This window comes from Halichondria panicea, chromosome 9, assembly GCF_963675165.1.
Source record: "Halichondria panicea chromosome 9, odHalPani1.1, whole genome shotgun sequence".
In the NCBI taxonomy this organism is placed as follows: domain Eukaryota; kingdom Metazoa; phylum Porifera; class Demospongiae; order Suberitida; family Halichondriidae; genus Halichondria; species Halichondria panicea.
This window is the reverse complement of record NC_087385.1, coordinates 3450151-3466770: the sequence shown is the minus strand read 5'-3', so window position 1 is coordinate 3466770 and position 16620 is coordinate 3450151. Positions and strand designations below refer to the sequence as shown.

Below are 16620 nucleotides of genomic sequence, written 5' to 3'. Positions count from 1 at the left end.
AATGATGGACTTTGAACTTTGGCAACCTTAGCAACAACCACGGTCGATCATTTCCCACTTTTTTGCACCATGCATTCAAATATGAAGTATTAGTTTCATGCAGCTTTCCACTGAGGCATCAATACCCGCTGTGCTTTCAGCATAGTTTCCTTGATTGCGTCCATATCAAATCGTGCACCGTTTATGCTATTGTATTTGGCCCAGCGGAAGTTTTCGAGGCAGCATGTACAGTACAGTCTGCCCTAAGACCCCCAACTTTTCAGTATTTGCAAGACAAGACAGGAATAACATACCACAAGTATTTTAATGGTATTCATAATGATGACATCACAAAAACAATGAAATTCGTAATTATATATAATGAGATTCATAATGACGACACCCAACAACTCTGCCAGAAGTAGTGAAGGGGGATTTTTTCTGAATTTCCAAAGCTCATAACAGAGACCATTTAGAACTTGTTACTAGATTAGTTCAATATGGAATGGAATGTATTGACTCAGAAAGTTTGGACTAGATTGAGATAGTGTGAACAGCTTGCGCAAAAATTCAAAGTTAGCTCATTCTGAATAGTCTCTGTGGTTGGTGGAACTCATGGCTGCACCAATGAAATTCTTGTGCATGCTTAGCAGCAAGCTAGAAGGCTTGAAGTCATTCATTATGTGTTTTATGCTATTGCCAAGTTGTATATTTATGTCAAAGTTTGTGTAACTGCTTTGCAAACACCATTCATTTGTATATCATTTACATACCTTGAATATGTTGTTATTCAGATCCTTCTTAATTGTTTAACCAATTTTGAGTTGCTACGTTGATGGTGAACAGCTTGCTCAAAAATTCAAACTTTCCGCAATCATTTAACACAACTTTATGCTAGTTTGACCCAAATTCATAATTTATAAGTGTTTATCGTATGTTAAACTGTCTTCTTATTACATATTTCAACTTAGATAGCTCTAAAAACCTTCAGAAAAACTGTTCTCATTTATTCATGAGGCAACTTGTAGCACTTTCTGTCTTACAACATTTGGGGTCTTAGGGCAGACTGGTAGTACATGTCTTCGCCTAGTATGTGTAATGTTTTACTCAAACATACACACATGTACACATATAGTGGTGGCACTCTCAATGGTGCACATGCTGTTGCTCGATTCCTGTGCCGTCTTGTTCCCCCTGATAAAATGCCCCTTTACGGTACTACCAACCTTGAGAAAGCGGAAATTGACCACTGGATGGAGTATAGTCTCACCCAGTTAACTCCCGGGCCTGGTCAGGAGAAGGTGCTGACTCAACTGAATAACATTCTGGAGCCTAGGGTTTACCTAGTGGGTTATGATCTGAGTCTTGCTGACTTGGCTGTGTACAGTAGTCTCAGAGGTAAGAGATCTAGTTAACTAATAGTTGTTGTTATTATTTATGCAACTGCATCTCAAATTTTCTGTTTTCTAATGATGTGGCTGTATTTAAATGCATATTTGCTTTAGTTCTCCTGAAATGAATGTTGTACTTACTTTTAAGAGCTGTCTGGACCCTCCCAACACACTCACGCACATGCAGCTCAAGCTAGTCTTTCCATGGCTCCATACAATAACCTCAAGCGCTGGTTTGACTATTTGACTAGCAAAGATGCTATCAAACTTGTCGGAGACAAGATGGAGACAAAGGTAGCCAATGTAGTACGCACTGGTCATGACACTGTTGGTGCTGCAGTATATTATTCTTTTTGTTTTATGCATGGATTAAAAAAATGTCATTAGGCTGTACCTAGAGTCAAGCAAGCTGATGTGGGCAAGTTTGTTGAGCTTCCTGGAGCTTCAATCGGCAATGTTGTCACTAGGTTCCCTCCAGAAGCTTCAGGGTCAGTGAATGTGTTTTGTGTTTTTGAAAATTGGTTTATTTTTATAATTATAGCTACCTGCATATTGGCCATGCAAAGGCTGCCTTACTGAACCAATACTACCAGATAAAATTCCAAGGTCGTCTGGTTATGAGGTTTGATGATACCAACCCTGAGAAAGAAAAGGAGGAGTTTGAGAAGGTGAACATACAGTATCTCTCAGAACACGATGTAGTTTTGACGTAACTGAATAGTAACGTATTGATCTACATGTACGTACTTCTGTTCCAAAAAGTTGGCAGAATTTGAGAAGTTGATTGTCGCATTAACAATATAGAGGCAACTTTTACGGCTATAGAATCTAGCCATTAATTGAAAAACTATGAGAGACTTCACAACTTGATTAATCAAGGCTGTAAAAGTTGGCTCTATCAAAGCAACCTGGTAATTTTTACTTTTTACTTAGGCCACTGTCTTCATTGCATATTCGGCTCAATAGGTTTTTTTTCTGAGGGCTACTGTGCATCTAACACTACATGTAGGTTGTGTCCAGAGTTCTTGTGTAGTAAACTTAGCTCTGATGGAAAGTAGTCATCAACAAAAGTTCCCGTTGCAATTAACAAGAAAATGAATTAGACAGTAGCAGAGAAAATACTGCAACATGAAGTGCGGAACTGTGGAATTTCAATTTTGATTCCCGGAATTATTATAAGCAAAATTTCCCTGTTTTTTTCTCAAAGCTTTTTTTGATGGCTAAATGTGTGAGGAATGTGGGTTAGTAAAGTTATCAGTTGGCATGTACATGCATACATTTTGGCTCTTAGTGTACAACTGAAGTACTTTACATTCCTCTAGCCATGTTTTCACCCCATGTAGGTGATTCTGGAGGATGTTGCCATGCTGGACATCAAGCCAGACCACTTCAGTTTTACATCAGACTGGTTTGAGTTGTGTCTTGAGTATGCCGTGGGCCTCATCAAGGAGGGACTGGCTTACATTGACGACACACCCCCAGACCAGATGAAGAAGGAGAGAGAGGCCAGGAAAAAGTCTAAGAACTACAACCTTTGTAGGTTTTTAATTTTTAATATTATACCGTAGAAACTGGATTATTACCGCTTACTCGATTATAAGCGTATCTTCATTTTAAGCGCATCCTCAAGTGCAAGTTTTTTTTCGAATTGAATCGCTTTTCCTTTTATGCGAAGGATATTAGTGAAAGCCTCAGTTAATTTTTGTTTATCTAATGAGCTAGTACAGTGCATGGCAGCTATATATAGCTGGTGATATCCATCTGGAAAGACTCTCTGGGCATGCTATTACCTTGTCCGATCACACTGAGAGAATGTGAGACATAGATGAGGTGGACTTAGATCTTTTCTGTTCCAGTTCTTGATCCAATAAAAACATTTTGTAATGAAAGCACCGCGGGTGCTGATGCCTCGGTGGAGGTGTCAAAGCTACATAACATAAAGCTACAGCTACTAGCTATTATAGCAATAGCTTTTATACACTGTCACACAATCATTATAATTATCATGATGAACATTTTTATAAATTTGGCTGCATGCAGAATAGAGAAACTCAACAAGTGGGTAGTGATTGACCATGATTGTTGTTAAAAACAATCGATGCCAAAAGTCCACTAGTAACAGAGCCTTGCAGCTCTCTTCTCACTCTTGCAGCTACCAATAGATAGAGTTCGAGTGCAGAGCTATACTACTAAGTAGAGTAGAAACACTGTATGGACAAGTTTCGCTACGCACTCTTCTGAAAAGTCTGCAATGGCATTCCAAGCTAGCAAAAGTAGGCATAACTCGAGAACAGAGTATTATTTTGCAAATCCACAAATTAAAATCCAAGAAAACATTATTAGAAGCCTGTAGAAACTCTTACTTACGGTTAATTGATCCTTGAGCAGCTGTAGCAGTCTACACAGACACACAAACATACTACCGTATACCTCGCTTGCGCATGCGCACCGAGGCATAATAAGAATTTAAAAATTAACTGTACCATAATAGTATGATATAAATCCAGTTTGGGTTGGCCATTTGCTCACTTTCTAAGTAGCTAACGAGTCATCTTCATCACAGAGACCAGTAACTGGGTGGGGCTCAAATGACTGCATTATAGGCGCATTCTCGAATATACATGTAAGCATGTGCTAAATAATCCAGTTTCTACGGTATACATAGAAATTATGATTATAGATGTACAAAGTGTAAACAAGTATTTCAGGGGTTCAAATGTTGTTCTCCAAAAGTTGATCAGTTGTGGTATTATTATAGCTACACTATATGAAGCCTCGGTGGAGATGCCAAAGCTACATAAATAAAGCTACTAATAGCTTATACTAGTGTTGCAAGCGTGCGCTTGCTAATGCCTCTCGCCATGTTTTTGCTTTCGCTCAAAAGTATTAGAGTGTTAGAAGAGATAAATAATTTGCAATGTGCTTTGATTGTTTCACAAGAAAGGGGTGTCCACAGTTAATAGTGCATACTGTTCGTCTTAAATGGCCTGTAGCCAAACAGTGGGAGCAAACCTTTGTCAAAGGCATAGTCAGTAGTCTGTGAGATAAGTATTAAAGACAGAATTCAACCACAGAAAGTAATATCTATAACAAGCAGTCTAATTCACAGAATTCAATCACAGAAAGTAGTATCTATAACAAGCACAGTCTAAAAAGACAGCTGGAACAGACAGACACACACACACACAGTCAGCTTTACCGTATCCCTCGTGCGGCTACGCCTCGAGGCATAATAATAATTATGGTGATTGAAAGCTACATGTACATACTTCAATCCTGAGGAAGGTTGCATCCGTACTAGCTTACTAGCTATACTGTAAAGCTGACCGTGTCACAGTGTGTTTACTGGTGTATTACAGCTGTAACTGCTCACCGATTGAACAAATAGCTAGAGCTGAGAGGCTAACTCATGAGTCGAATAGGCTGCTTGTGCAAACAGATATCCTATGCAAAATATGAAGATACTGCAACAGGCTTCACTGTAAGTAAAACTAGCCATAATTGAGAGTGAAGCTATATTTTAAAAATCCACTTTCTTGACAAGTTAACCTATACTGTTCAGCTACAGGCTATGTCAGACGATACGCTGCACATATGTTACATTCTTTCCTATAATTAGAGTTGGTATGTTTTTAATTATTTGGGTTGCTGGAAGAGGTGATAAGTTTATGTACACTGCCAAACAAAACACTTTTTGAGTGAACAAAGTATTAGATCCCATTTGAGTGTATTTAGCAGGGAACTATGAGCTATAGTACCGGTACTATAGATTGCTCTGGGCTACAAACTACAACATTGTACATTGTATTGTGATTTATAAGAAGAGTATAAAAATTATTGTAGCTAGATGCTTTGTCTAGTAATAATAACAGAACTAGAATGAAAAAGAGAAGCTCTAGTTTCTTTTTTTGGCTTTGTTCGAGAGTAGTAGGAGACGCTCGTTTTTTGGGCAGTGTGCTGTGCTTTTTTGCTGCAAGGCTGCATGGGGGAGGAGCTGGATGGAAGTGCTGGGATTCTAGCTTTGGCTTCTTCCTATAGTTCCTTTCGCTTTGTTCAAGAGTAGTATAGGAGCCGCTCGTTTGCTGCAAATTATAGCTTAGGTGTCTTCCTTTCGCTTTGTGAGAGTAGTACGAGCCGCTCGTTTCTTGGGAAGTGTGCTGGGCTTGTTTGCTGTAAAACTGGGGGAGGAGCTGGATGTTTCCGTTTTGTGGGTGGAGCTAGGACTATAATTTTGTCCATCAAACTGAGGTGAAGGAACAGGGTTGACTTGAATAGAGACCACAGATTTAGTAGAGACACAGAGATGCCAACTTCAGATATTAGTTTTCAAAAGAATAATGATGCAGTTGCTTGGTTGGCTGTTTATATAGGTTGACTGTTGCTAAGCTAGTGCATTTCTAGTAGCCAATAGGTTTTGGGATCTAAATCAGTTAGAACATGTGCATTCGGTATCTATAGTTATAGTGTCCCTCATCCCTCAAGCTTTGGGACACTATAACACATAGATACCTCATGCCCATGTTCTAACTATAACATAGTAATATGCACTGAGGCATTTAGCACCAAACACTCATTATAATTATTATTGTTGAAGAACTTGAGGGTGTTAAACTATTTGCATAACACTACACTCGTTGGTATAACTAATGTACGTGTGCGGTTTTTTGCATTTCATAACGTGAGTAGAATAACTTTGTAATGCAAATCGATGGTAGATTTAAAGCATGTTCAAACTTATCAATGCTATAAATTAATGACATTGTTATTTGTATCCTTGCGCAGCTGTTGAACAGAACCTTGCCCTTTGGGAGGAGATGAAAGTAGGGTCTAAGCGTGGTCTCCAATGCTGCCTTAGAGCTCGCATTGACATGGGCTCTGACAATGGATGCCTTAGGGATCCCACCATCTACCGCTGCAAACTCGAGCCTCCTCACCCACGCACTGGATCGAAATATAAGTATGTTAAGATTCAATTTCAGTGGTTGTAACTGCCTATTAGGACAGTTTCGTTACATTAGTCAGAGTATTAAAATTGTCGACACAGTTAATATGGTTATATATAAAGTCGTGATATTGTCAGCTTTGGGTATGTTTCTTGTAGTACACTAGCGGTCAATATAAAGTACCCTACGTAGTACGTTCGTAACGTTTCAGTTTTGACACCGTGTTAAAAGCGTTGAATTTACCGTATTGTTGCTAATTACCGTTGCACGTTGCAAGTATGTTTTTCAGAAAAGTTTTAGAAAACGAACAAAGAGACAATCCTAGTACTTTTAGCGTTTATTTTGCAACGAAACGGGTACTTTATATTGGCTGCTACTGTAGCTCTTTGCCCGAGATTTTGCCAATATTTTGCTAATTAATTATCATTGCTACGTCTCTGGAACCGCTTTGCCTTACAGGGTGTACCCTACGTATGACTTTGCCTGCCCCATTGTGGACAGTTATGAGGGTGTAACCCATGCTCTGAGGACAACGGAGTACCACGACCGTGACCCCCAATATGAATGGTTTTGTCAGAAGCTACGGATAAGACAGCCGTACATCTACGAGTACAGCCGATTAAACCTACAGAACACCGTTTTGTCTAAGAGAAAACTGAGGTGGTTTGTGGAGCAAGGCATCGTGAGTGGGTGGTAAGTGTGAGTGTGTCCCATGTCTGTATACACATGTACATTGACCATTTCAGTGCTGCATGGTGTTTGGGGGGAGGTGGGGTGCAAGCCCTTGCAATGTGCCTCCGTTTCTTATTATGTTTGTATTCTTTGTTTCATATAATGCCAGATCAAAGGAACGGTAGTGCCAGTATATGGCATGTTGCACTGGGTAAAAGTGACCTTTCAGTGAAGTGACCCACCCCCCATCTTTTTTTTTTATAGTGCACACTGAATGAGACAGTTATGGTTCCTTGGGAAGTTTACCAGACAGCATATGCATGGTTTCTATGCAGTTACTATTTCAATATTGTAATTCCAGCCACTAAAAACAGAACAAAAACAACCGAATTAAATTTTCTTTCGTATCTATGCATTCTATGCTGGTTTTTTTATATGCAGAAAAAGGCAACAAATTAGTTATTACATGGCAATTCGTGCCACAAGCAGTTTATTGGCCCTTGTAGTAGATAATGATCTTGGGCCTAAAGGCCCTGACCACAATCTACTACCGGGCCAACTAGAGCACTAAAGTGCAAACCCTCGGCTGGTGACGTGACATGACATGATTATAAAGAAACCAGAAGAGTGATATAATGCAGTGCATGTAGTGATGAATATATCATGTATGACTTAACTGTCTAGCACAACAACTCAGGAGCTAAACCAGACTGGAGGCATGCTGAAACGTTTTGAGAACAGGGTTTTAGTAGATAGATATATGCACTGTGGACCTGGATCACAGCAAAGAGACAAACGTACCAGACACAATTCTAGCTTTCTATTGTATCGACCCTTTTCCACAAACACACAAAGCAAACAGTAATTATTGGCTTATGTTTCGAATAATAACCGCAATACAATAGCTCGCCTTTTCTGCGAAACAAAGACTTCTTTACAAAATCTACAAAATTTTAAGCCTTAGTTTTAATGCTACAAGTTTCCCTACGTACAAATTGTGACGCCTAAATCACCAGGTAAGCCAAACTGAGCAGTGACAGACACACACAGACAGACTGATAGACTACTGTAACCGAGGCCGCCTACGCGCCTCTGGTAAAACAGCTTGTGGCACTCATAGCCATGTAATAACTATTACTTAGAACACACCGTTTGCATTGAAATGCCCCAAAATAAATGATTGTTGACCCGAAAATACCCCCTCCCCAGTTTGTTAAAACTTTGACTCAAACTCTTGAGTGGGAAGGGGGGCTCATTATTACACCCTTAACGTACACACGTTGTGCATGGTACTTATGAAAACATTCTGAGCATTAATTACACATTAACTTGCAATTGAATAGTCATACAAGTGCATTACAATGTGAAGAGAGAGCAGTATTTTATTTTTTTGCAACAGTTCAACTTTGATGTCCAATCATCTGTTCCTCTCATAACGACATTGATCTGAAATGTCGAGGGATAAACCGTTACTTGTCTTCTAATCTTGTTTGCTTGCTACGTGTAGCTAAACTGATTATGCAAATGGTTTTAATTTTTCATGATGACATCATGCAACGTTACAGCCATTCAATAATCATATTTTCTCTTAATTCCAGGGATGACCCAAGATTCCCCACTGTAAGAGGAGTGCTCCGCCATGGCATGACAGTGGAGGGACTGAAACAGTTTATTGTTTCCCAGGGATCATCACGAGCGATTGTCATGATGGAGTGGGATAAGCTGTGGTCATGTAACAAAAAGGTGGGTGAGACTGTAAGGGGATGGAGTGAGATTATAAATACTACTTTTGCTTTACAGGTCATTGACCCCGTTTCTCCTCGATACATCGCTCTTCTCAAGTCTGAGCTTGTGCCACTTCATCTGCCCGAAGCCAAGGAGGAAATGAAGATGAAGCCCAAGCATCCAAAAGTATATATATATTCATTATATCAATCCATAATGTTTGTTCTCACTCATGCATGAATTCGGTAGTACACGTAACTATTTCTCGGGGCCAGTCACCGAGGAAGTGCGGTAATTTAAATATGACCTTGTTTTCCTGTGTAATCCAGCCGATGGTTACTATGTGAGTGTAAGTAACTGTATTTTTTTAAGGCTTGATAAACACCGTTATGGTGGAAGCAAGTAGATAATTATGATAAAGCAATGAACAGTGTATGAGAATAGTTTAGGAGTGTGTGGTAGTTACAGTGTGTAGTTTGTTAATTTTGCTGCAGGCTGGCCTCGGCTATAACCAGATCCACTGGTAATAGCTTCATTGCGTGGCCCCTTGATGATCATGCGCCACGTATGCACTGAATGGCTGAAGGATAGGGAACATCTCAGCCAGTGCAGGGTGGTGCTGTAGGGTTGGTCCCATTTGTTCGCGAGCAGGGGTGCCAGTCGTTTATAGAGATAAGTAGCTTCTCTGAAAGACAAGAGGGACGAAAGTAGTATGCTTCACTTCCCTTACCCTTTGTCCGTAGGCACGTATCTTTTCCTGCTCGTGCTTCGTGAAGCATTGGTCTAGGGTCAGTGTTGCGGTTTGAGGGAGCAAAAAGGTTAAAGAATCTGATGTCCATCAAAGTTCTCTCACGTCTTGCCACCCCAGAGACCACTGTCAGCAACATTAAGCCTAGTAGCACCTTTTGTGGTGTTTGCGCTTCTCCCAGACATAGTCTCTGTGATAATCTCCTGAAGCCTTGCACATCATCAGTTAGGAGTCTCGCTGTTAGATCTCTAATTTCATTGTGACGTAGGGAAGGAAACCGAGATCCATGGCCTTAGATAGCTCGGGGGTTACTTCCTCTTGTAGGGTGGATGCAGCTTGTGTCCTGTGCTCACGTCGCTCACGCTGGATGTCGCGTTTGGCAGTTATCTGGTCAGCAAAAGCTCTGTTGGTAGGTTCACTACCCTTTAGGTTTATCCGATGGGCAGTGACCCTGGTAAAGGCATTGAATTCATCTTCCGAGCGAGAGGAAACGTCTGGAATTTCTAATCCACCTAGCGTAGTGCCAGCAGATTCTCAGAATCGGTGGATGGCCCGTGATGGGTGGTATAAAATCAGAGCAGATGGTGTCCTCTAGACTCTGTAAGTGGTTGCTGATATTGGGGACCGTACAGGAGATATGTGACCACTTGCTCGCCATACCGTGTGTGAAGGCAGCATGGGGTTGCGATATAGCAAAGAGTTTCAAGGAGTTTCAGTTCTTTGGTCCATTGCTTCACTTTGCATGTAACAAACTCACTGGTATACTTTTGACTACCAAGGGCCGGCCTTTACAAATATATAATAGTGTCTCCAAAGGCCGAGAGAGCTTCCTCAAGGGAGTCTGGCTTGACCACCAGCGAGGCATTGGCATGATATCCAAAAGATGGGCCGTGCTTCTCCATGTCATTCCACCAACAACGAAGACAGGAGACTCTCCCAGTGGCGGCAGCAACGTCGACATACCACGGCTGATTGATAGCTTGGATAGGTATTGTGGCAAGTGCGTAGAAGGGCATAGCTAGTGGATCACCATGTGTGGTACGTTCTTGTGAGTGGAGCACCTCACCGTCAATGTACAGATCACTGTGGGCTTGGTAGGTATTGATTAGGATAGTGGAGAAGGATGGACAGATATGCCTCACATTATGAAGCGCTGTCGTCCTGTTGAGAGAATTGAACGTGTTACTGGCGTCTATCAGCAAGGCGGCATCCGTTTCTGATTCCTGGAACGACTGTCTCACTGAGTGTGCTGCTGGCTCACAACCTGCTATCTGCCCAGCACACATCTGTAAACCACCTGCAGCGTCTAGAATATCTATTGTTGGTGAGGCCTTAGCAATTATCCTGCGAGCAGTGACTCCTAACCGATTGGCCTCACACCGGGGCATTTGTCCAGCTGATTAGCCAGTAGAGGGGACACAGCTTTAGGGTCAACGTAGGTGCTACAGAGGTGTTTGGTGACATTTGCGAGAGAATGACAAAGTGATGCCGAAGGCGTCCTGAACGCACTACATAATCTTCTCCACACATGTGCATCTAGGCCTGAGGGATCTGCGGCTCCGGTGGTTCTTAGAGCAGTGGAGCGAATGAGGGCGGCATCCACCTGTCAAGGATAAGTAACTGTATGTAGCTTTGTTCTTGAGATATTGTTTACATGGCAGTCAGCCTTTTAATAATCAGGAGCAGATGAGGGGATGGAGCGTCTTACTACGCGGATTCTGTATCATCTAGCTAGTACAAATTATGCCACATAACTATGTCAAGCCAAGTGCTACTAACATTATTCATTAACGATATTCAGATCAAACGCTTTATCACATGTACACAGGGAGCGTCTTACTACGCGGATTCTGTATCATCTAGCTAGTACAAATTATGCCACATAATTATGTCAAGCCAGGTGCTACTAACATTATTCATTAACGATATTCAGATCAAACGCTTTATCACATGTACACAGCACTTACACATTACAAACAAGGAAATGTGGTTAAGACGATAGTGAATCTCCGCAATGCTATGCATAGTAAGACGCCGTGTGTGCGTATATACATGTAGCAACATCTATTTTGCAAAAAGTTTCTATTTAATTACTCATGAGTTAGTTTTTGTTTTCTATATCGTTAACTATTTGGTACCTAACGGAAAAGCTACATGTACAAAGCTAAATTTACTGCCAGAATCACCAGCCATTGTGAAATTTAGCGTGTAAGCAGATCCACCCATTAATCATCGTGCGCATGCATACTCAACCTCATGTGTATGAGATCCATCATTTCTGGCAGAATCAATTTCCTGGTTAAACTCTAATATGTGAATTATCCTCTGCAGAACCCTGATGTGGGAGATAAAGAAGTGTGGTATTCCCCAATGGTGTGGGTAGAAGGGGAAGATGCAGCAGCTGCTACCGAGGGCGAGGTGGTTACACTCATCAACTGGGGAAACATCAAGATCACTAAAGTCGCCAGGTGTTGTAGTTTGTGAGATCTGTTCCATGTCCTTGTCAGTTGTTAGGCGTGTGCTAGATTGATTCCCCTCGTTGCTACGGATTATTATTGTGCTGTGCCTAACTTTATATTTTTCGTAATTAAAACATTCATCTGAAAATTGAAACTGAAGTTATAAATGTGCAAGATTCTACGTCACCGTTTTTAAATGTACAGACATTTTAAATACATAATTATAATTCTAGCTGTTAGAATAAATAGCAACTTACTGTCTATAATCCGACACATTGCCTTGTGCATCATTTACAGGGGTAAGTCAGGTACTGTGACTGGCCTTGAGGCGAAACTGGACCTGGATAATACTGACTACAAGAACACCGTCAAACTTACCTGGTTGGCTAACACAGCCAAAGCCCCACCGACCCCGACAGTGTGTGTCCATTTCGAACACCTAATCACAAAAGGGGTGCTTAAGCCAGAGGAGGATTTTAAAGACTATGCCAATAGAAACTCAAAAGTGAGTTGTGCGAGAAATTTTTTTGTGATCAGCTTTATAACAATTATTGTGTATACAGCAAGTAGAATAGAGCACTGGTTAATTGTGGGAGCATTGTTATAATACATTGTACATGTAGCTCTTCAGAGCTGACTCTTTGCTAGAGTTCCTTGTTTGCCTGCCTATACTCTTTTGCACAGACAAGCTTTGGGATGATGGGAGATCCACTACTCAAGCAGCTCACAAAGGGTGACATTATCCAAGTACAAAGACGGGGGTTCTACATCTGCGATGAGCCGTATCGTCCTGTATCTCCCAACTCAGGTGTGGAGTCTCCCTGTGTCTTGTTCAACATCCCTGATGGCCATTCAAAGACCACTTCTCAAGGAACGAAGGTTGGTGCTTTTACTCTGGTTTTGTTGTACTGTAATTATGCCTCGGTGTGTGCATGCGCAAGCGAGGTATACGGTAGTGTGTTTGCATGAGTGTATAAGAAGAGAAGAGTGTCAAACTACCGATACCTCTACACAAAAACTGTACACAAAGTAACGTGACATCCTATCAATTGCACGTGAGCAACTCGCAATTGCACGTGAGCAACTCGCATTTGCTCGTGAGCAACTCGCATTTGATGACGCTTGCACATACATTACGCAACACACAGAATTGGATAACAGCGAATCAAAGAGTGCAAGTGAAGACGATCAACCCGACTATTGTCTCTATTTAGATGATTTTTGTGAAAAGATCGTCTCCTGTCAGTGTGCAGTGAGCAGCTCTGAACGTTGAATGCGAACGACTAGCTAGACATTTCAATTACCAGTGACAAATGTCAGACCATAGCACAAAGTGGTCAGTCATGAAGTTGAAATGTGCAGTCCTTCTCACTCTAAAAGTAGCCTCAGTAGCTTGTCTCTCACTTTTCTTGCTGGAGCTATCTATCATAGCATATGCTGCATGCACTGTAAAAAATGACTAATCACATGATATTTTCCGTTTTTATCTTATTGAACATGATATTTTCCCGTTTTTTATCTTATTGAAATAAGCCACGCGATAATTCTGCCCGGTCAATTTGTGACCGAACGTTGGAGTCTCCGGTCTGTCATCAAGCAATACTGATCAACATTTAGTAGGAGGTTACTAGTTAAGTACAATACTTCATCACGTGCGAGTCATGTTACTTTGTACACAGTTTTTGTGCAGATCGAGGTATCGGTAGTTTGACACTTTATGCACTCTTGGTGTTTGTGTGTGCGTGTGTAGAGTGTTACAATTGCAAGTAAAAGTTTCTATAGGCTTCTAGTCACCGATTGCAATTCGTGGATTTGCAAAATAATGCTTCGTTCTCGAATTATAGCTAGGTTTGCTTACTTGGAATGCCATTGTAGCTTTTTCAGAACAGTGTGTAGCAAGACTTGTCCATAAAGTGTTGCTACTCTACTTACATGTAGTAGTTAGCTCTGCACTAGAACGCTAGCTATTGGTAGCTGCAAGGCTGCACTTACTTAGCTGTTTCGTGTTCATGCAGCCATTAGACTCTAACTTTTGGCATCCTTTTTAGCAACGATCATGGTCGCGCCAATGTACTAGTACTACTAGTAGCTTCATGTTTGGTGCCCACCAACCGTGGTGCTTTCATTGTATAATTTTTATTTTTTCCACGATTTAGAACAAGGCAGATGGTCCCACTGACCCACAGCAGGCTGCAAAAAGGAAGCCACCAGCTGAGGTTGAAGACAAAGAAACTAAAGTCGTTCCAGTGACCATGGTACATGTAGTTGTCCCAGCTGCAATCAATGCTGACACTCTGAAGCAAAAGATTGACAGCCAGGGACAGAAAGTTCGGGAACTAAAGGTGGCCGGCGGAGCAAAGGTGGTATATGATAATTCATTATTAGAGACAATTAAGTTACTATAATTATATGTTCCAGGAGGATGTTGATAAGGAGGTGAAGGCACTACTGGATCTCAAACAACAGTACAAGGACCTTACCGGTCAGTATCGTTTGTTTGTATAGTAATTAATGTTCAATGCGGTTTTTTTGTGTCAGGAGAGGTTATTAGTGGAGGCAGTAAGAAAAGGTCAATCAAGCAACCTGCTGCCACTGGTGGAGATGGTAAAGGCAATAAAGGGCCGAAGAAAATCAAAGAGGGCAAAGTTAAAAAAGCAGCTGCCCCTAGCCCTGCTCCTGCTACTAGTGAAAAAGCCAAGAAAACAAGGTACGTATAGTTATACTTGAATAAGAGTGTTACAGTAGCAGCTAATATAAGGTACCCGTTCCGTTTACGTAGTACGTCTGTAGTACGCTGGTATGTTGCAAAATAATGCTAATAATACGCTACGTACCGTGCTAACAACCGTTGTTAAATTTTTCCTTCGGCCACACCCACAAAGCTCTGCACGCTGCAGCATTTATGTCTTTGTTGTAGATCTATAGCTAGGCTTATACAGCTAGGCTTATACAGCTAGACATAGCCAGAGCATAGCTAATTAAGTGACTATAGTCTAGCTACGATACTCGAGATGACTAGGATTGTCTCTTTGTTTGTTTTCTAAAACTTTTCAGCAAAACGTATGTGCAGCGGTAAATAGCAACGGTACGGTAAATTAATATGGTGTCAAAACAGAAACGTTACGAACGTACTACGGAGTACTACGTAAACGGAACGGGTACTTTATATTGACAGCTACTGTATATACAGAGAAGAGGGCATGCAACTCACTATGTATCGTACGTACTCATCCGACTTCGTATCAGAGGCCAGATATACTAAAAATAGAATCCAGTATACGGACGTGAACAAGTGGGCGGTGTTATTTACGGAGTTATAATTATGGGCGTGTACATCAGAGCTGCCTTTACTAGCTAGCTAACAGTGCAGTATTATTTTAGAGAAGTGTCATGACCAGTCCTAGTCCAGCTAGGTCCAAGACAACCCCTTCGAGCGGGAAGTTAAGTGCTGGGAAGTGCTGGGCGCATTGTTAAGAGACTCAGGAAGACAGGTTTATTGTACCTAGCCTTTTTGGAGTTGCAACTGTTGGATGGTTTGCCTTTGCCTTTGACAATGCTAGTATGAGCCATACTGCTGCTGAGAACTAGTTTTACTATGCTGCAATCGAGCTAGCTAGCTAGCTACCTGCAGATATAAAAAAAAGACCTTGATTTACCTTGTGTGGTCAAAGGTTATGCGTGGGCGTTTTTGTGGGCAGTTCTAAAAATAGCTCAATACGAAGTCAGATCTGTATACGCCCTTGATGTAAGATAGCCACAATGTTTATGTTCATTGCTGGTACAATGTGTAAGTTGAGACTGACCTTTTCCCCCTAAATGCTGTCTCAGAAACAAGTTTTGCTGCACTCATTTCAACTAGGAAATAAACCGTAATTACATCCAAAAAAATTGGACACTAGGAGGTTAAACAACAGCACGTGCACTTATAATTGAGTAGTGACATTAATTTTTGTTGGAGAACCATGAAAGTTTTGACCTCTGGAAATTACTCGCTATGCGGCACATAATAATTATGGCAGCATGCACAGCTGACACAATTTATATTAAATTGGATAATTTCCATAGCACTCTAATTTTAGATACCTTAGTTACATTTCTGTTCCCTCTTAATGCAAACCTTTTTTGGAAATGGCGGAACTTTTTTCGTATACTGATTTTTGTTTCGGGTGTAGACTTGGCATGGAGGTTGCAAAGGAGGATAATCTGAGTGAGTGGTACTCTCAGGTCATCACCAAGGCAGAAATGGTGGAGTATTATGATGTCAGTGGTTGCTACATCCTCAGACCGTGGTCGTTTTCTATATGGGAGAAAATACAAGGTATGTCAAGCATCTTAATAGTATGGTTACGGGAGTGTCAATGGATAAAAATCATTTACCATGTTTTACCTATGTGCCCACCCCCGCTTGGGAATTCCTGCATAGGATTATTAAATTTTGCTTTAGAAATGCGCCCACCAAGAAGTGATAAAATCTTGTCCCAATAATATTATTGTTGCTAGCTCCTATTTTCCAGTGTAAGAGACAAGGACACTCTACTCTGAATCTCTTGACTTGTATACTTTTCTTTATACCTTCAAGTGCTGGCATGCCTCCAAGAATAGACTTATTTTCTGAGTGGACGTAATTTCGAGACTAATTACCTCGTATCGCACCTATAGCTGCTGCATAGCATTCAATTAGTGTGAGCGTAATACGGTATTTA

General features: G+C 41.1%; 1 protein-coding gene across 4 annotated transcripts in view; it reads left to right on the top strand.

Annotated features, from left to right (window-relative positions):
- Positions 1-16620, top strand: part of LOC135341808 (bifunctional glutamate/proline--tRNA ligase-like) — a 33808-nt gene that overhangs the window by 5015 nt on the left and 12173 nt on the right. Inside the window, exons 3-18 of one of the 4 annotated variants that reach the window (XM_064538466.1) lie at positions 1115-1377; positions 1558-1664; positions 1758-1858; positions 1912-2038; positions 2714-2906; positions 6153-6327; positions 6773-7006; positions 8584-8728; positions 8786-8896; positions 11790-11926; positions 12215-12422; positions 12602-12796; positions 14074-14277; positions 14336-14399; positions 14456-14624; positions 16090-16235. In XM_064538466.1, the coding sequence (XP_064394536.1) occupies positions 1115-1377; positions 1558-1664; positions 1758-1858; positions 1912-2038; positions 2714-2906; positions 6153-6327; positions 6773-7006; positions 8584-8728; positions 8786-8896; positions 11790-11926; positions 12215-12422; positions 12602-12796; positions 14074-14277; positions 14336-14399; positions 14456-14624; positions 16090-16235 (2579 nt within the window). Of the gene's footprint in view, positions 1-1114; positions 1378-1557; positions 1665-1757; positions 1859-1911; positions 2039-2713; positions 2907-6152; positions 6328-6772; positions 7007-8583; positions 8897-11789; positions 11927-12214; positions 12423-12601; positions 12797-14073; positions 14281-14335; positions 14400-14455; positions 14625-16089; positions 16236-16620 lie in introns of all 4 variants that reach the window. The other 3 variants (XM_064538465.1, XM_064538464.1, XM_064538463.1) reach the window with 3 other exon arrangements.